Source organism: Numenius arquata, chromosome 18 (assembly GCF_964106895.1).
Source record: "Numenius arquata chromosome 18, bNumArq3.hap1.1, whole genome shotgun sequence".
Taxonomy (NCBI): domain Eukaryota; kingdom Metazoa; phylum Chordata; class Aves; order Charadriiformes; family Scolopacidae; genus Numenius; species Numenius arquata.
In genome coordinates this window covers 3,409,323-3,430,049 of record NC_133593.1, presented here as the reverse complement: position 1 = coordinate 3,430,049, position 20,727 = coordinate 3,409,323, and the positions used below count along the sequence as shown (strand labels likewise).

General features: G+C 46.4%; 1 protein-coding gene across 1 annotated transcript; it reads left to right on the top strand.

Annotated features, from left to right (window-relative positions):
• The first annotated feature begins 1,218 nt into the window (after nt 1-1,218).
• RCC1L (RCC1 like) lies at nt 1,219-18,691 on the top strand. Its single transcript, XM_074160633.1, has 11 exons — nt 1,219-1,509; nt 2,694-2,823; nt 5,314-5,442; nt 6,323-6,389; nt 7,481-7,532; nt 9,876-9,960; nt 10,936-11,117; nt 12,572-12,656; nt 13,706-13,879; nt 15,227-15,312; nt 17,303-18,691. The coding sequence occupies exons 1-11, from the start codon at nt 1,219-1,221 to the stop codon at nt 17,378-17,380; spliced, it is 1,359 nt and encodes a 452-aa protein (XP_074016734.1). The 3' UTR covers nt 17,381-18,691.
• Nucleotides 18,692-20,727: the final 2,036 nt, after the last annotated feature.

The following is a 20,727-nucleotide window of genomic DNA, read 5'->3' as shown; positions in this document are numbered from 1 at the left end:
GGCAACTTCCTCCTGGGAGGCAGCTGCGTCGCTGCCTCTAGTGGAAAGTGAGAGCCAGGGTGTGGGGAGATGGTGTTTGCTGGGGTGGGGTATGAGCCATGAGGCGAGGTGACTACCCCAAATGGCAGAACAGTGTGAGGGGCGCGGGGTGGGTGGCCCAGTGCCCATGGGGATGCCAGGGCATGAGGGGTGAGCAGCCCTCCAACGCTGCGGATGCTGGTCCCTCCTGCTGCCTCATGGGAGGTCAGTGGCCATCAAAGCAAGGCTGGTGGCCATCACAGCATGGCTGGTGGCCACCACAGTATGGCTGGTGCCTGCAGGACAGGGCTGCTTTTCAACAGGGAGTGTGATGTGAGGGCTGTGCTTAGGTGCCACCACAGCCCTGCCACCGCCACGCGAGGTGGGTCCAGGTTTGGGCTGGGGACTTGGTCTGGGTCTAGGTCTGAGCTTGTGCTTGGGGTTGGGTTGGGGTCTGGGTTTGCGTCTGGGTGTAGTTGTGGGTATAGAATCATAGAACCATAGAATCGTTTCGGTTGGAAGAGACCTTTAGGATCACCAAGTCCAACTGTTAACCCAGCACTGCAAAGTTGCCACCAAACCATGTCCCTCAGCACCACGTCTGCCCACCTTTTAAATACCTCCAGGGGTGGCGACTCCACCACTTCCCTGGGCAGCCCATTCCAAGGCTTAATAACTCTTTCCGTGTAAAAATTGTTCCTAATATCCAATCTGAACCTCCCGTGACACAACATGAGGCCGTTTCCTCTTGTCCCATCGCCTGTGACTTGGGAGAAGAGACCGACCCCCCCCCGGCTAATAGAATGGGACTGGGTTTGGGTCTAGTTCTGGGTCTGGGAGTAGATTTGGGTCTGCTGTTGGATTTGGGTCTGGCCCTGGGTCTGGGAGTAGGTTTGGGTCTGGGTTTGGGCCTGGGTGTGATGGTGCAGGTTTGGGTCTGGGTTTAGATCCAGATCTGGGTCTAGGTCGGGGTCATGGTCAGGGTCAGGCTGGGCCCCACCCTCTGCCCAGCCCGGCGTAGCCCCTTTAAGACCAGACCGTCGCGCGCCCGAGCCGGCCGGCGGCTCGCGCAGCACGTACCCGCGGCGCGGCGGCCGGGCGCATGCGCGTGGGGGTGGTGGAGGCGGCCCGCGCCGGGTCGCAGGTGAGAGGTCGGCAAGATGGCGGCGGCCTGAGGGGAGCGGGGCGGCGGCGGCGATGATGTGGGGGGCGCTGAGGGGAGCGCGGCGGGGGGCGGCCGCCCTGGCCCTCCGCAGGGGCCTGGCCGAGGCGGCGGGCCGGCGGAGCACCCGCCAGCTGAGGGAGGCCGAGGAGGCCGCCCCGGTCTTCCAGTACGTGGGGAAGGCGGCCAAGCGAAAGGACCGCGTCTTTGTTTGGGGCTTCTGCTACTCGGGCGCCCTGGGCGTCCCCAGCTTCGTGAAGCCGGACGTGGGCTGGAAGAAGCCGCGGCGGATTCAACCCACGCCCTACCGGCTGGAAACGGAGGAGAAGGTGGGTGGCTTTTGTTTTATCCCGGCAGGGCGGCGATAGCGTTGCTTCTCACACGGCGGTGCCACCTCCTCTGGCCCTGCCGACTAACCTGGGCGGGCTTCTTCCCTCAGCTTTGAAAGGCGTTAAGTAATCTGATGTAAGGACTTTGCTGCGATTCATTTTTTTTACGTATAATAATAATATAGCGGTATTCATCAGGATGATTTTTGGTATAACTACTGCAGCAGGCAATTTGGAACATATATATATATACACATACATCTATATTATCTTGTCTGAGGCGTAAGAGAGTAAGAATGCGAAAAACATTTACTAGAGAAATAGGGCCTCATTTTCAGTGGCGTTCGTGGCTGCTTTCACCCTGATTAAATTGGAGGCTCTTGTTGAAAACCATGTTATTCTCTTGTCTGCGTATTTCGCTATATTTCAAATATAGTGCTCTGCTGTCCAGTTCAAAGAAGGTTAGAGCTGTTATACTGGGCTTTTGGGGGGCAAAAATCGAGTAAAATGTGGGAATGTTATTCCCTTAATACTTCTTTGCGGGTTTTTTGTTTGATTTTGGTGTTTTGCTTTTTGTTGGTTTTTTTTGTTTGTTTGTTTGTTTTTTGGTTTTTGTTTTTTTTTTTTTAATCTGCTGATGCTGCAGGTCAGCAAATAGGTCTTCCTGTTGTGTTTGAACAGGAATTGGCAGTAAGGTTGGACTTCATAGATTCATAGATTGGTCCAGGCCGGAAGGGACCTCCAAAGGTCATCTAGTCCGACCTTCCCGCAGTCAGCAGGGACACCCCCAACTAGATGAGGTTGCCCAGGGCCTCGTCGAGCATCACCTTGAATATCTCAAGGGAAGGGGCACCACCTCCCTGGGCAACCTGTTCCAGTGTTGCACCACCCTCATGGTAAAGAACTTTTTCCTAATATCCAATCTAAATCTCCCCTTCTCCAGCTTAAAACCATTGCCCCTCGTCCTGTCACTGCAGGCACTTCACTTTACACTATTGTGCTTATCACTGAAGAGTGTTTCTGACCGTTTTTGCGAAGACCATAACATACCATGAATTTGAGCCATATTTGGATATAGCTTAATGAAGCAGGAATGCTGATGAACAAATAGTGTGGGATGAAACTTGTTTTTTCTAAGCCGCATTTTAATAACTGAATGTTGTGGGCTTTGTTTGTCTTCAAAGATATCCTCTGCTGCTTGCGGTTATGGATTCACACTGCTGTCTTCTACTACCACAGACATCACCAAAGTGTGGGGCATGGGGCTGAACAAGGATTCCCAGCTTGGATTCCAGAGAAGCAGAAGAGATCGAAGTAAGGATTGAGGTGGTGTAGGGGCTCACAGGGGCACTACAGGATACATGTGATGTGGGAAGCTTCGGGTTAGAAGGCATGACAAATGTCCAGGAGGCTTTGATGCAGAGTGCGGGGCTGTGCTTTTTTGTTTTTAAAGAGGCCTTTTTTTTTGGAACTTAGCTGTGTTTGTGTGCTTTCTAATTGGTCGAGGTATGCATCCATTCTATGCACTGCACTTACATTCTTGCCTCGATATAGTTAAAGTCTAAGCAACAATTTATTCTACAGAAGTGTGCATGTATTGGGTAGGGTGTTGCTTTGAATCTCTATAGTTTGATAGCCAATGTCATGGACTAGTTAATAGATGATTTTGGCAACATGGTTCGCTCACTTTTGTTGCCTTTGTGTCTGTAAACTAATTTCCTTTCCCGCAGAGATCTCTTTATATAGTCAGTGGAATTTTGTGTGAAGCTGTAAGGGGGGGGGTATTTCAAAACTGAATTGCATTTTGAAGGAGATGCATGTCATTCAGTTATTCTGTCTTATATCAGGCTCTCAAGTGCGTTTAAGGTGATGATTTCTGTGCAGAATGTTGCCACCTTCCACCTAAGACACACGCAAACCCCACAAACTTTCTTTCCTTATAGATTGTTTGCCTTTAACTGTTTGAGAACATTTCTCTGTAAACAACTGGGGGAAACCATGTTAAAAGCAGTTTTTGTAGTGTATAAGTGTAATCTAGTGCATCTGATAAGGGCAAAAGATTAAACTTTGTGGAGAAGCAAAAGAAAATTGTAGTTGCTGTGCAGAATGCTGAAGTTAACAGTGGTGCTGCTGGTGTGCATTGCTGCTAACAAGCTGTATAGATTTCCAAGAGTGTGTGTGCTTAAACAGCAGCTGCAAAACCAAGGGTCAACAGAAGCCTCCACTCACTTCTGGTTTTAAAGGTTTCAGCTCTTACTCTTAGTTCTGTTAGCGCTGACGTCTCAGGAGTGTCTTGTCATTTTCTTGTTTGTCGTCTGATCTGCAGATTACTTTTGCCGCAGAATCCAGAAATAGGTTAAACAGTTTTGCAGTTCAAGCCCTTCTAGTTAAGGGAGTGTTCAGTGTTTGGTAGGATCTGCTGACAATTCAGTGTGAACGAGTGGAAGTGCTACTGCTCTATACTTAACTTCCCATAGACAAGTTTCCTGTTGGATGTGCTGCTCGTTACTCAGTTTTACAAACTTAGTTTGGTATCTGCTAGTTCCAACACTGTGTCCCTGTAGATCCTTCGTTTCTAGGGGAATTTGCAACCTTCTGTCTTTTAGATGGTTGTATTTCATGCTCTAATTTCAGCTGTTTCTAAGTTACACTACTAATATTTTACTGTCACTTTCCTCTTCCTTAGCCAGCTTGTTGCCTCTTTTCTCCAAAATCCCTCAGATATGCGTGATGTTTACTACAGATCCCGGTAGCTTGTGTCACTGCTGGAAGGACGAGAGAGGAAAAGGTTTTTTGCTTTGTGACTTCCACATCTCTTTAGACAGATACAAACTTTGCTGCCCTTCGGTTCCTGCTGCATTGCATGACAGGCTCCCGCTGTTTGCAAGCAGCCAGTGGTGCACCTCCTCGCATCAAGTAGTGCCTTACTATAAAAGGGTATGTGTAGATTTTATGAGTTTTTATTTTGATTGAAGGCAGTGACAGCTAGTTAAAGCACTGCTATATGTGAGCAGAATGCTGCTTTCTGTCCTCTGGGATTTGATTTCACTTGTTACAGTGGCTTTCTTTGATATCAAAGCTTTTTATCTCCCCTTAACCTTTTCCCTAGTACTGATTTATGTTTTGCTGTTCTTTTTTTTTTTTTTTTTTCCTTTTTTTTCCCAGTTGACTGTTAACTGATTACATATTCTTCAAGTTACTAAATCTTCTTTTTCTTGTACGGCCTGTCATTTTCTTACGTAAATGTTAGATCTCTTATTCCCTATGGAGCTGGGCTAGCTAACGTTTCTTGCGTTCCTTTTTTTCTGAAAGGGCCTTTAATCTACTCTTCCTTAAATATGAATCCCTAAGATTTTTTTGTTCACCTTTTGTGCTGTCTTTTTGTGACTGCTGCTGTTGTACCTTGTTTGCAATATCCCCAGTTGCACTGAATACTTAGTTTGTGCTTGGTGTTAAGCTCTCTAGTTTAATCCAGCCTTATTCACCAAAGTGATTGAACATATGGCTGAAAGTCTCAGTTTCTCAGTTGTGGCTACCTGAAGCTGTAATAACATTCAGCTTCCAGGTATGGTAGATTTTTGATTAGGCAGTAATTTTTGGCTTCAACCATCCCTATGGCTTTTAACTTCTCCCCCCACCCCGATGAAGCTCAGTCAACCTTTTTTAGTATCTTGGCTTTCTAAAATATAGCTGCTTTTGTAACAAAATAGAAGTGAGTGTGTGTATGTACAACAGCATTGGCAAGTATACGATGAATTTGTTTTGTGGAAGCTACTCACTTTTAAAATTTTTCTCTTCCTTAAGCTAAGGGCTATGAATATGTCTTGGAACCATCTCCGATACCATTACCACTGGAGAAGCCGCAGCAGACTCGAGTCTTGCAGGTTTCCTGTGGGAGAGCCCATTCTCTGATCCTGACAGACAGCGAAGGAGGTATAGTATTGCTTGTGCTGGTGACAAGGGACACCTGACTATGCTTTTATTAAAAGCTCCAAAAAAAGATTGTCTTCTGTCCTTTAGAGCTAGACCCTGGATGGGCTGTCTGTACTGTAAATGTGATGCAGGTAGCTGTGGGACTTTGTGGGATTGCTCCTTGGAGGGAGAGCCCTGAGCTGATAACTGCATTGAGCTCTGCTTGGCTCAAGCTGTAAATGTGTTGGAAGCTTTTTCACTACAAGTGTTGCAAAATATGGTTTGTTTATCCAGCCCCAGGCCTCGTTTAAATGTAGCCTATTTGTCTTGTTCAGTCAGACGTGTTTTTGAATTCAGTTTTGGATGGCTGTGCCAATACCCCTGTGTTACTTTCTTCTTGAAGTGCCCAGAGTGCTACGTTTATAAAGGCAATTAATTAATAGGCCTTTATACAGAAGATCCTGTTTGTGAATTGGCTCTCCATGTCTCTGGGAATTCTCCGGTGCAGTGGCTTCGGTGCTGAGCTGAGCGATCCAGTGCTGCTTATCAGTGGGTGAGCTGGTTGGTTGGTTGATTTAACGCTCCTGTGGGAGCACAGATCTATTTCTGAGTCTCCTTGGCAACGGCAGGATGAACTAGGCAATTACTGAAAAACAGCCAATGGGCTCCAGGTACTGCTACTGTGCCTGCAACGGTATCGCTGGGATATTGTTGACTAAAATGGATTCAGTCACTTAAATTCAAGTGGAGTTGGTTTGAAGAAAGCTTATGCCAATTCTTACAGTATTGTGCTCAACCTCTTGTACTGGGGACTGCATGAAAATATTTTGTGTACCTGAAAAGAGGCTTTCAGGGGATTGGACAGTAATAAAACTAGTGCATTTTTATCATTATTTTTCAGTTTTCACCATGGGGAATAATTCTTATGGACAGTGTGGCCGGAAGATTGTGGAAGATGAAACTTACAGGTGAGAATCCAAAGATCCTGAACTTCCTTAATGTTAAAAACGTAATTGCGTGCAAACAATCCTACAGGAAAACCTGGAGATGGGAAAAATTTGGTAGTATAAGGATGCTATTGAAGGTTAAGGAGTCTGAGAACAGGCTTCTATGCTGCAGGCATCATATAAACGGTCTGGCTTTAAACCCAGGCTGGGCACGAGCACTCTTACCTCATTCACAAGAGACAGAAAGGTTTCAGCATGTGACAGTTTTCACAGGGCATAGTGAGAAAACCCAGCCTTCGTAAATTGCTCACGGTAATTGGTGTTAGTAGTCAGTCTTTCTCCCTTTAGCCTCTCGGAGTGCAAGTGCTATTTCTGAGAGTGTTAGAAGTGCCATTTAATGATGAAAGAGGCATCCTTTTGTCAAATCTCTTTGCTGTAACTGCCTTTGAATCTGCAGTGCTTTTCCTTTACAGGGCTTTTGTGGGCCACACCATAGCATGTTCTCACAATTCTCTGTAAGATAGTAGTGATGTAAGTGGATACTGGGAATATGTTGAAAGTTACTGATTCCCTGGCAGGGCCTAGGAGAGATCTTGTAGAGTTTAAGAAAATAGTTGTAATTTAGCTAGCTTTTTTTTTTTTTGCCTTGATACTGGAAGTTAGTGACAGAATTGTTCAGAAGTCCTGTTTTTGTGAAAGAATGACATGGATGTTAACATTACACTTTGTGCTCTGGGATATCTGGTTAATCTCTAGTTAAATGTAGTGTTTATATAGGTGCTGCAGTATTATCTAGTGTCTGTGCTCATTCTAGACTAGGGAGCGTGTTTGAGGACTCTTTCTATCTCCAGTTCCCATGAGGGAACATATGAGGTTATGTTTAAAAAGTGACAGTTCTTAACTTAAGTAAGAGAATGCAAAATTATTTTCCTTCTTTGTGCAGTAGTTTTACAGTGGAACTATGCTCCTTGAATACAGAAGAGAACATGTGAAAGAGTCTCTTCTTGTAACAGCATAGTGGCTTTCAGTAAAGGCAGGTCTGCCTTCATGTTTTTCGGTTGCATTCCTCTGAAATCCTCTGTGTTGCCTTTTTTCTTCTTGGTGGTGTCCAGTGAAAGCCATCTAATTCATCAGCTGAAGGAGTTTGACAGCAGAGTTGTCCAGGTAAGAGGATCATCTGAATTGAATTCTGAAGGTGGATTGAAAACTGGCTTCACAGCTGAGCTCAGAGGGTGGTAATCATTGGGCCAAAGACTAGTTGAATGCCAGTAACTAGTGGTGTATCCCGGGGGTCAATACTGGGTCTGATCCTGTTTAACATCTTCACTAATGATCTGGATGATGGGGCAGAGTGTACCCTCAGCAAGTTTGCAGATGTCATGAAACTGGGAGGAGTGGTCGATACACCAGAGGGTGGTGCTGCCCTCCAGAGGCTAGAGAAATGGGCTGATGTGAACCTCATGAAGGTCAGCAAGGGAGCCTTGCACCTGGGGAGGAACAGCCCCAGACACCACTATATGCTGGGGGCTGACTGGCTGGGAAGCAGCTCTGCAGAAAAGGCTCTGGGAGCCCTGGTGGACACTAGGTTGACTGTGAGCCAGCAGCGTGCCCTTGCTGTAAAGAAGGCAAATGATATCCTGGGCTGCATTAGGAGTGTTGCCAGCAGGTTAAAGGAGGTGGTCCTTCCCTCCTACTCAGCACTGGTGAGGTCACACTCAGAGTACCATATCCATTTCTGGGCTCCCCAGTACAAGAGAGGCATGGACATACTGGAGAGAGTCCAATGAAGGGCTGTTAAGGTGATGAAGGGACTGGGGCATTTTTCCTGTGGGAAAATGCTGAGAGAGCTGGGACTTTTTAGCCTGGAAAAGAGAAGGCTGGCGGGAAATGTCTTGACAATGTGTATAAGTACCTGAAGGGAGAGTGCAAAGAGGATGGAGCCAGGCTCTTTTCAGTGGTGCCCAGTGTCGGGACAAGAGGCAGTGGGCACAAACTGGGACACAGGAGGTTCCCTGTGAACATCAGGAAACGCTTTTTTTACTGTGACTGAGCACTGACAGAGGTTGCCTGGAGAGGCTATGGAGTCTCCCTCCTTGGAGGTATTCAACAGCGATCTGGATGTGATCCTGGGCCAGCTGGCTGTAGGTCGCCCTACTTGAGCAGGGGGGGTTGGACCAGATGACATTCAGAGGTTCCTTCCAAACTCAACCAGTCTGTTATTCTGTAATGAGGAAAAAAAAAAACCCCAAACCCAGTATGCAGATCATTCAGTTGAAGCTCTTGGAAATAATGAGGTGATCTATGGTTGCTTATAAAAAGCACAGGGTGGCCTTCACAGAGCAGTTGCAACTGGCAATGCAGGGTCTGAACTTTCTGAAGAACTTGATGGGAATGGCAATGCAGTGTTTTCTGGCTCGACTGCTAGGTAACACCTGCCCAGCAGGGAGCTCGTTCTGACGCCTCATCTCTTCCTGGACTGATTTCTCACTCTTGTTCACTTTTATATCACTTGGGAACTGTTTTATTTTGAATTTTATCTTCCCCATTTTGAAAGTGAGCTGTGAGACTGTCCGCTTAGAGTAGCCGTTGTTTCCCTAGGGCAGGTTTCTAGGAGAATGACTGCAGAGCAGCATCAATGCCACTGAGTCTGCACATGGCTGCAGTTTTTCCCGACACAGGAGCAGTTTGTTAGTACCTCTGTGGCACTGTAGCAGTACTCTGTGGGCAAACGTTGCTCCTGTTCCATACAGCATCCTAGAAATCAAGGGTTATTCATTCAAGTCCGAGTGATGAGACTGTGCCATCATACACCCTAATGATGTTTTGAATTAAGCTTGTAAACTTCTGTTGGGATTTTTCGTTACTTTTTTTTTTTTTTCAAGGGGATTGAATAATTGGTACCTGTTTGTACTTTGATTATAGCAGCTATGTGCTTAATATTCTTGGTAGTCAATCTCTTTAACTTGTGGATTAAATCCTTTTAATCTTTGGCTAATTTTTAATGTCTGCTTTTGAAGATCTTGGCTTTAATTCATGCCAAGCCTGTGGCAGACATGATTGCTAGTTCAACATAAATGTGAATTTGGGAACAGATGTGTTCTTAGAGCACTTACATGGCAAGGAATCAATAGCAGTTTGTAGCTGGCATTGAGAGCCATGTGGTAGCACTCTGGGAAGGGAGATCTCTTGTTTACTCATTGCTGTTTTATTGTTTTGCACTGCTGAATCGAGCTTTCTGTTAACTAGGCCTTGGTTTAGATCTCAGAAAAAAAATCAACTGCATCATCACTTTCCACAAAGAAAATTCTGCTGGTTTCTGTACTGTATCGTCCTGTTCTTATCCTTCCCTGTCTGTGGAACTGTGTGGTCTGGAGAGAAAGGTCAAAATCTGAGCTGACGGGCGTTGTAGAGGTTGATTGCTCAATTTGTCTGCCAGTAATGCTTCATTAAATCGGTTCTGAACATGTGACCTTTCCTGACCAGCTCTGTCTTTTTGTTTGTGTGCAGGTTGTGTGTGGGCAGGACCACAGTCTCTTCAGAACCAAGAAAGGTGCGGTGTATGCATGCGGATGGGGAGCTGATGGGCAAACAGGTAGGATCTCAGCTCAGCTTGTGTTTCAGTCAATTGAGGAATGTAGCAAGCTCTTCTGATTCAGAGCTTGGGGTGTGTATTTGTTGTGCACGTGCGGACAGAAGGCGGCTGGTATGTTTCCAACTGTGTGCAGATGTTCTCAATACTCTTGTGTCACCAAACTGAGACAAACCGGTTCATTTTTAGAGGAGCTTTAGGATGCCATGCTGGCAGTCCAAGCATGCAATCTGAGGAAAATGTGTCTACTGTTTGAAGCTTGTGAGGGGCTGTGAAAGTAGCACGGGAAGGTTAGCTTCCCCGTTCTGTGCAGGCTTTTCCCTCCTGGTTCTCACGCTGGGGTCTGTTTTGCTTCTTTCTTGCTCCTTTTGAATGGACAGAGACCTTTGGCAGCTACTGCTGTCTGAGCATGGGATCTTTGGCCAGACCCTTTGTTCTGGTGGCTCCTGCTGTCAGAGGACTTCCAGTCCTACCTACTGTTCAGTCCTGCTGCTCCTGAAGCTGGGTTCTGCCCATGGTTTTCTTGTGTGGATGTACTGTAGCCTGTCTTGTTTGTCACCTACGTTCTGACCTCTTGTCCAGCCAGCTCTTTGCCATGTAATGTGTTTGCTTCCCAGCCTCTTTTGCCGCTTCACCTGCTGTTGTCTGAACTGATGGCAGTGTGCTGTCACTCCTCCCTCTCCTTGCAGAAGACAGGACACCACTGGTTTGTGACACTTCACCTCAGTTGGGATATCTACCTAGCGTAGTTACTGCTCTCTCAAACACTTTGATCCATGCAGACAAGAGAGATGAGGGCATAGACTGTTTTCCAGGTGTGATTGTATAAAATTTTTTTGTTCTCTAGAGAGGTAGCTTGGGCTGGTAGAACTGGTGTTTGTGGCTGCTTGTCCATTGAAGCAGGTAGTTAAGAGATATAGACAGAAAGATTTATTGTGGAGGGAGAAAAAATCATCATCTCTCTCTTTTTCCTTTCAGGTCTTGGACACTACGATATCACCAGCATTCCTACTAAGCTATGTGGTGACATTGCTGGAGTAAACATTATCCAGGTCTCTTCCTATGGGGACTGTTGCCTGGCTGTTTCAGATGAGGGAGATGTCTTTGGCTGGGGAAATTCAGAATACTTGCAGTTGGCATCTGTCACAGAAACCACACAGGTCAGTTGGCCTGGAGGCATGTTTTTACATGTTTCAGTTCTGCTGCTGCACATGGAGTTAAAAATTACACACTTCTCCCTGCTCTGGGTTCTTTTGACAGCAGTATAAATCAATATAAACTAACGCCACTAGCAGGCTGGTTTTACCTATGCTTACAAACCCAATCTGTCAGAAATGTTTGCATAGCTGTAGGGCAGTGTGTTTCCCAGCTATTGATAGGCAAAGGCTTGTGTCACCTCACCCCAGTTTGTTAGTGTGTTATAAAGGAAAAGTACACCCCATATTCTCCTTTCCCCATCCCATGGACTTTGCACCAAATTGAGATCCAGCTGAAGTGCTTGTGCTGGTTTCAGGATGGGAATTAGCGTTTTGGCTGGCTAATCTAGAATTTTGAGTGGTCCTGCTTTGGGCATGGTGCTGGTCCAGATGACCCTTGGAAGTCCCTTCCAATCAACCCACATGTTGGTGAATTTTTCACAAACAACCTTAGTCGGTTTATAGCTGAGTCTTAAACAAATCCCAATGTCTCGCAGATAAAAATTTTTTGGGGCAAACTTATGTGGGGCAAAAATATAGTGCTGACTGGACACTAAGCATTGTAGTACTGAGGCAATTAGGCAGCTGGTCCTCTCTTACAGTTAGTGTAGGAAATGGAGTCAGGGAATTAATTAAAACTCAAGCTCTTCTTGGCAGAAGGCGAAGAGCAGACAATTGCATTAGTATGGCTTTAGTAAAATACGTACCTTTGTTTCCCTCCTGATGTATCCTGAATGTACGGCTAATGACTGAGACCCGTAAGGCCTAAAGACAATGAGCAGGTGAAGTAGTACAGTAGTCTGCTGGCTGGCTGGAGGTCAGAGGGGTCTGAAGTGGACGAATGGCACAAAGCAGGAGTTTTAGGTACAATATAGACAAAGTTGAAATTGTGGAATAGCAGAGTTGGATATTATCTGTGAAATCCGAGGTCACTGTTTACATGTGTCAAGCGATGTAGGTTTCTGTTGTGTTGAACTGTACCAAATAAGAGTGATGTTCTTAGAGTGATTTTTTTTTTTTTTCCTACTATGTTAAAAAAATGCCACTGCAGACCAAATTTTTAGTGATCTTGTCCATTGTGGAAACTTGCAAATGCGCTCACCTGTTGACTTTCCCGTTGTATCTGACGTAGAGAGTCAGGGATATAAGCAGGCATTAAGCATTCCTGGCTTTGTTGCCAGGCTTTCCAGTGGGTAACTTTTTCCACTTTGTCCACACTCTTAGCCTTAATGAATTTCCTTTAGTTTTAGGTTTGTTTTAAACTTGGGACTTGCCTTTGTTCTGTTACTCAGGCAATAAAGGCTGGCTGTATCCTGGATCAGGAGTTCAGCATATGTAAGCTCTAACCAGAGCTAGAGAACAAGTGTCTAGTTTACAGTTTACCTTGTCTCTAACAACTCTGATGCAACCTCACACAGGTGAATGTTCCCAGACATTTGCCGTTCAAGATTGGAAAGATAAAGGAGGCTGCATGTGGAGGGACTGGCAATATTGTGCTGACGGGTGAGTTTGCTTTTACAGTTGTCCTCTTAGTGCAGTGCCATGCAGTGGGTGGATTTAACATTGTGGAGCGAGCATCTTGTTTAATGGAAGCAAGAAAGTTCTGTTTGTTATGAAGAAAACTGGGAAACTGAGAAACCTGTGATTTTAAGAATGTATTGGGGGAGTTATTTTCACCAATCCCAGAGCATCACTTCTAGTGTGTGCTGTTGTGAGCGCTTATGCAGCGAGCATTGTTGCTGCTTGTGGTTCTGATCACATGGGCTTTGTGTGGCCTATAATGAAGATGGATATAGGGAGGAAGTAAGGCAACATTTGAGAGAAACAAGAGCCCTTCAGACTCAACATAAACCTGACATGTAAATAAATCTTGATAAACTAGACCGGAAAGCAGAGAGTTCTGAAAAACAAATTCTGCAGCAGGCTTCGTAGTGAATGCTGCTTTGGATTGCCAGTGGCAGGGGAGCACAGCTTGGAAGTCACTGAGTAAAAGAATGAGGGAGAGGATTGTACTACTTTTATGAAGGATCATCTCAAGGAAGACGTTCATATATATATATCTATGATGCAGTTGTTGTGGTGACAAGATGTTTGAGCTTTTAGTGTGAAGGAAGCAGAGCCATCAGACACAGCAAGTTACTCTGTCTTATGCTGTCCAACGGCTGCCTTTCCCAGGCACCCAGTTTAAGGCAGGATGCCAGGCAGAGCGACTGGCCCGCTGCTTGTTTGGCTGTGCCTCAAAGGAAAAAGTGGTGATAATAAAACACTCAACCCCTGTCCCATCAGTCAGTACACTGAAGTATTTTATCCAGCCCACGCTGTGTTGGCATTATTTCCCTGTGAAGCTTGATCTGCTTGCACAGCTTAGGAGGGGAAAAAAAAAAAGGGCATTTGGATGGGAATGCATTGTTTGCAAATTTTAAATAATCAAAAGGTGCTAGACTGCTCGGGGAGAAAGGAAAATATCCCTTTGGGTCTGATTAACTTTTGGTCATGGCATGAATTTCACAAGCACAGACTTTCATACAGAATGTGTTCTTATTGTAATGCAGAAGAAGGAAATGTTTTTGTCTGGGGATACGGAATTCTTGGGAAAGGACCAAACCTAATAGAGACAGCAGTGCCAGAGATGATCCCACCCAGCCTTTTTGGCTGGTCAGACTTCAATCCGGATGTCCGTGTTGCTCACGTTCGCTGTGGACTCAGCCAGTTTGCGGCACTTACAAGTAAGTTTCCAGTCCTACTGTCATGGAGAAGTCACATTGCTGTATTATTGGCAGTTAAAAGAAAAACAGCAAAAGCACCCATCTTTCTAAACTTAAAGCACACTGGAATGCAACAGGTGGTGTGGGCAGCACATTCACAGATGTTGGCATGATTTCTAACATAGGTACTGCACTAACTTAGGCTTTAATTAAGAAAGCGTTATTCTGCTGAAGCAAACAAAAAAAATTCTCTCAAATAGGCAGCCTGGGAAGGTTTTTTCATGTCCTCGTACAGAATAAGTCAGTCAGTTGCACTTTAGAATCAGCAGGATTTTATGTGAAAAATGAACAAACTGAAGCTGAGTCTAAACTGGAGCTGGATGGCAGAGTTTCTTGGCTCTTCTGGCCAACTGAGGGAGCAATCTGAGGTGGGAAGACCTACACATTTAACATGCAAAGGGTGCATGTTATATTAATATTCTGGTATGTACACCCTGTACTTGATACCAGTTTAAAGGAAGTTTTGAATTGAAAGCCTTTTAAAAATGGGCAGCAGAGGGCAGCAGCACAGAAAGCCCGTGTACTTGGTAGTGAAAGTAATAGTTTACTAATGAAAAGTGCCAGGTGCTCTGCCCTTCTTGGGGAAGTGGTTGGTATGTGTGACACTGCCAGTCTGGTTACAGGGTGCTTGTAACTGGTCTCACGCTGGTATTCAGGAAGCCGTAGAAACTGCATTCTGATTTAAATTGTACTGATGTTATAGATCGCGTTTTGGTTGTCTCTGCTGTGGGGTTAATCTGAACACTTCTGAGATGTACATGTTTTGCTGAGGAGCTTAAAAGTCTCCAACTCTTGTTGAACACTTTTTTTTTTTTTTTTTTCTTTTCCCCAGTTGTCATTAGAAGGTCACTTGTGTCAGGCAGCTGAATAACCAGTCCCCAGGTGATGGTGTGGGACGTTTCACTGCCTTGTTTACCTGTTTTGCTCTGCTGATAGCTGATGCGGGTCACCTCTAATTGTCAAACTTCCAGCACAAATTATTCCCTTCACTGCAAACGATTCCCTGGAATCTCTTCTGCTGTGCTCTTTCTTCAAATAAAATTCCAAAGCAAGAGCTGTTAGAGGGGGAAGCAGAGACTTGTGCCCAAAACTTGCTGCTTGTCCTGCTCATTAGGCATCATTTTCCCCAAGCACAAGTACATTTATTGTATTTGGATCTGAACTCCATGGCTTTCATTCTGCAATGTATAACCCTTTATACTCCCAGAAGCACTGTAGCCACACTTACAGCGTCACAAATAGAATTCTTCCTTTTTAATGACTCTACCCTATTTTTATTCTTTTTATTCTTTTTTTTGTCCTGTGTAGACAGAGGAGAACTGTTTGTGTGGGGCAAGAATCTAAGAGGGTGCCTGGGAACTGGAAGGATGGAAGACCAGTATTTCCCATGGAGGGTAAGGATGGTAGTATTAAGGCCGAGAGTGTATTCTTTAGCTAGTCTTTGTTATCCTGAGGATAAGAAACATCATTTGCTGTGCAGTTTTGTTGAGTAATTTTGAAAGAACTGGAAGCCTGAGATGACTGCAGAACTGCTTTGTTTTCCAGAGGTCCTTGCATAGCCCGCTTAGGCATGGGGGTATTCAGTAAAGTTTTTTTTGTCTGCTATTTCAGTATTGATTTCAGATCCCAAAGCAACATCTGGTGCTGTGCCATCACATCTGAACAGTTCTTATCTCCCTTCTGTCCACAGTCTTCTACCTGCTACCCCTTACTGCCTCTTCCCTCCCCTGCAAAGTAAACCACCAGTATTGGTCATTTGTGACCCAAAAGACTTGGCATTACACATCTAAATTAGGTGAATGTTTTGGTCCTGGTGGTCAGACTGTAGTGGCAGCAGGTCCACGTGGCAGTGGGCTTCCTTCCCCTGCTCCTCTTCAAAGTCAAGCAGCAGTGGTGGTGGGTCACTGGACTGACTCTGTAGTTACTGCAGGAGATCCTCAGCCACTGAACTGTTTTCATAGCTGTTTCACAACACTTTGAGTTCCACTCCCTTCTCTCAGATGGCTCCAAGAGCCAGATGCTGTGGGTGTAGAAAGAGTCTTTGGCTCTGGAGTTGAGCACTCAGCCTAACAGATGTTCCCACTCTCCATGAAGGCCAAGTAGGAGAGGAGGGAGGCAATCAGTTGGACCACCCTGGAGTCCCTTTCCGTGTGTCTAAACTTGCAGTGGATGTTTCTTTAGCGTGCTTTCTTCTTCTAAAAATGAACAAAAAAAGACCAACTCTGGCGCATTGCCTAAAATCACACTGCTGTGGCTGAGTGGAGTTTCTGAATTCACCAAGTGTGGCACATCCAAGTTTCCCCAAGTGTGGACATTGAGGTTTACGCTCCTTCAGACAGCCAGCTCTTGTCTGACACTAGAATCAGAGAGTGGTTTGAGTTGGAAGGAACCTTAAAGATTATCTAGTTCCACCCTGCTCTGCCATGGGCAGTGACACCTCCCACCAGACCAGGTTGCTTAAAGCCCCATCCAACCTGGCCTTGAACCCCTCCAGGGATGGGGCAGCCACAGCTTCCCTGGGCAACCTGTTCCAGTGTCTCAACCACCCTCATAGGAAAGAATTTCTTCCTAATATCTAATCTAAATCTCCCCTTTTTCAGTTTAAATCCATTCCCCCTCATCCTATTGCTCCACTCCCTCATAAAGAGTCCCTTCCCAGCTTTCCTGGAGTCCCCTTTGGGTACTGGAAGGGACTCTTAAGTTCTCCCCGACAAGTTCTCTAAGTTCTCTCCTATTGTCTCACTAAGTTCTCTCCTATTGTCTCACTACTTCGGCAAAGTACCAAAGCAAGGGCAGTTACCAGGATACTTGTCTGTGACCTCCTGCCCTAGGACTGGCCATCTGTCCTCTCCCTTAGCTCTAAGGAAAATCTTGCATTTGTAGCCTCTGCTTTCCTTGAGGTTGAAGTCAGCTTTAAGTGAAAAAGCTATTAACTGCACTAGTGAGTGAGCTGCCTTAGGCTGAGCTGAGCTTTCGCCCTGTTCCCATCCTTGCTGATGAGAGAAGAGGCAAATCCTTGTGGTGCTTGGGCAGATCCTCTGCCTGCTCTCTGGATTGCGCTCTGTTCAGTCGTGCTGTTTCTGCTGCTGAACAGATGGGCTGAGGCTACAGTCTCCTTGCTGTCTGCTGGTGAGCCCTCTCCTTCTGTCCTTCCAAAGATTTACGTGCTTCTGTGAAGGGAGACGGGGAGTATTTCACAGCTCAATGCACAAGCGTGGCTGGTGCAGAATCTTGCTTTGTCTGGGTTTTCAAGATGGCGCTTTCATTGGTATAAGTCCCTGTGAAGCCAGCTGGCATGTTTAGCAGAAGGAGGGTGAGAAATAGGAAATATCAGGTGCAAAGAGCAAGCTTGAGAACTAATCCACTCCTGTGTGTCTGATCCAGGTGACTGTCCCCGGTGAGGTGGTGGATGTTGCATGTGGAGTGGATCACATGGTGAGCATGGTTAAGTCTTTTACCTAGTAACGCTGCTGGGCCTCGGCGCTGTGCGGAGAAGATGGGGGACTTGGTGATGAGCTTCTTGGAAAGGAAGATTCATTCCATGAAGGCAAGCAAGAAGTGACTGAGCAGAGACAGCCATAGCAGAGCCTAGGTGTGGTGTCACCTCTGCATCGTTGAAATACTCTGGCCTGGCTGCAGGAAGGAGGCACGTTCCCTGAGGAGAGTGGAAATGCAAGGGAGTGCTTTGGCCAGTTCATGATGAGCTCCCAAAGAGTCTGGGGCCCAGCCCGCAGCTGGTAAGTCCCTCTGTGCCTAAGGATGAAGAGCATCTCCCTCGGGGAAGACCACGAGGTGAAATCTATAGCACAGGACACTCATTTATGGACACTTTCCCTGTCACCAGCTCTGTGGTGTCAGTGTTGGGCTGAGCCAAACTATTTCTCAAGGGAAAGTGTTGTTTTGGTTTGGTTTTTTTATGACTATTTTTTTATGTGGAAGAAAAGTCCTGCTGGCTGTTGGAGTCCAGCACAGCTGTCCTCGGTGTCCACCACCAGCTGCACTCTGCCCAGGCCCTGTTCATGCGGAAGTGGGATGCAGTGAGGGATGCCAGTGGCCCAGAGGCAGTGCTGTGCTTATCCCAGGCTGTGGCAGCCTTTCCTCTGAAGACTGAACACCCAAGGAACACATCTGTTACACTGGAAGAGTGAGAAATTGTTTTCAGGGGGAAAGTACTGTTAAATAAGACAGTGTGGAAAGATAAATCACAGGCTGTCTCTCTGCCCTTGCTGCGGAAGGACAGATTGATGGTGGCCGTAGCCAATCTTCTGTATTTATGGAGGCAGGCTGGAAACAAAGCTTCCTCTTTGCTGCTTGCGGGTCAAGTACTTGCTCATAGGTACTTCTGTCTTCACGTGCTGATCACAAACCGCTGCCTTTGATTTTCTGGGGAGTGCCTGTGCTCTTTCTGTCTTCAGGGGTACGGTGGCTCCCAGTCTCAAAGAGCCCTTTTAGATTCGCCAGGCCTTTCTGCAGTGCCCGGCACGGGAAGCAGAGCCTTGTTTCTTGGTACCTTCGTAGCAGAGAGGTTGTGGTGAGCTTGTTTAGGACATGGGAAGCTGATGGAGATGGTATGCAGCAGCTGTAGGTGCCTGTAGCAGGCACTTAGCAAATCTCACACTGAAGTGTGGGGAAGCTGTCTCCTCTGAAATACTCCAGACATCAGGCAGAGCTGTATCATTTCTCTCTGTGTGGGATACTTCTACTGTGTAAATTATTTTGGCAAAATCCAAGCTGATACATTTTTAATAAAGTGATTATAAAGTCTTTATCAGTAGTAATGGGAATATTCTTGAGCTTGACTTCACACACGAACTGCTATCTTGTGCTCTGCATTTAAACTGAAGCATTTTGGTTCACAGTGACGCGACGGGAAACCTCTTCTGTCGGCTGAGACACCTCTGCCCTGCAGGACTGAGCTCGCTGTAGGCAGGTACCGTATCCACAGGCTCAGGGCACAACACGTGTGCACACTTTGGCTCCGTTACCTGAAATTCTACGTGAAATCTGTTGTGCGATTGCCAGAACTCAGAGGGTAAACTCTGCCTTGATGAATTAAGTCTTTAAGATCTTTGCATAAAACATAGGAAAGGTGAAGCAAAGTAATAGACAGAAATACAGACACAGACATAGAAACACAGAAATGGAGACATGTCTAGGAGTTGTTGTTAACGTTGCTGTGTAACTGGTGTTGCAGTGGTGGGTTGAGGCAGAGCAAGCAGAAGGCTACTGTTAAATTGTGGCAGACCTTCACTGCTGTGTTTCCAGAAGCTTTAGCTTTAATTTAGACTTCATACTACATGCGACTTGGGCAACCTGAGCGGCCCAAACATGTCTTGTTGGCCTTGTGGGAGTACCTATGCCCTTTTAACATGAGGAAACTTGTTAAAGCATTGAAAACAAATAGGGAAAAAAAAACTATGGTAAGAAAGGTGTTACAAACAATTCCCTCGGTGGCTGTTGCTGTTTGAGGGGGGCTGCACGGGGGGGCTGCGGAGCGCTGCAGGCTTTGAGCTGCTCTCATTCACAACTGTGTCCTGATGCCACTTGGGGCTGGGCCTTCTGGATGAGAATTAATGCCGTGTCGTACCTGGCTGTGTTGTAGTCTTGCTGTGCAATAAATTGCAATATCTGTGTGTTAATTATATGCCAGCAAGGTCTTTAGCCCTAAATAGAAGTGTTGTACAGCTTAATGCAGAGGGGGGTGTTTGGCTGTGGGCATTCTTGAACTTGCTGCTTGGTGGGAACAAGGCAGAGAGCCTATGGTCTGGCAAACACCAGCACTGACCCTTCTTTTGGTTAAAGGGGTGTGTGGGGGGGGACACTCCTTGGCCTGATGCCCGCCAAGCTGCTCTGTTACTGCCCCTCCATCAACAGGACAGGGGGAAAAAATATGATGGGAAGCTTGAGGGTCGAGATAAGGACAGGGAGGTCACTTCCCAGTTACCTTTGTGGGCAAAACAGACTTGACTTGGGGAAATCAATTTATTGTTGGTGAAACAGCAGGATAATGAGGAATAAGAACAAATCTAAAAACACCTTTTCTCCCACCCTTCCCTTCTTCCCAGGCTCAACCTTGCTCCTGAGTTTCCTGCCTCCTCTGGTTCTCTGACCGTGGTGTCTACGTGGTGGTTTCTAACATGTTCTCACTCCTCTCTCCCAGCTGCTGTTGTGCAGCAGTTTTTTCCCCTTCTTATATATGTTATCACAGATATGTCACCACCGTCACTGGTGGGCTCAGCCTTGGCCAGCCATGGGTCTGTCTTGGAGCTGGATGGAACTGTCTCTGCCTGACATTGGGGCAGCTCCTGGTGTCTTCTTGCAGAAGCCACCCCTGCTACCAAAACCCTGCCACCCAGTACAAGCGGGCATTGCTGAAATGGTTTGATCCAAGAGATGGGACTAGAGCATGCCCAGAGCCATTAGCGAGGCCGTGGCAACAGTTGTTTCATTATTCATAGCATCTTGCGCTACTCGGGAAGTTAGACGTGGCCTGAGACCCCCCCCCAGGCCCATCACCAGCTCCCAGTGTATTTGCATTTGCTCAACAGTTTTGTAGAGGGGCCAGTGTGCAAAGTGGGCTATGGGCCACACAGGCCACCAGGAAAAAAACCCACTGAAAAAGGGTCAGGATTTATTTTCCCACCGCAGATCCCTTGGCCTTGGCTGCTCTCCTTGGGGACTGTGCTGCTCAGGTTTGTGTGCTGAGAGCAGCTCAGGGTCCCATGGAGGGTGTCACCACCACCCAGCCCCCCCCCAAAAAACACACACAAACAGCACCTCCTGCTCCCTGTGGGTCCAACAGCATGTTG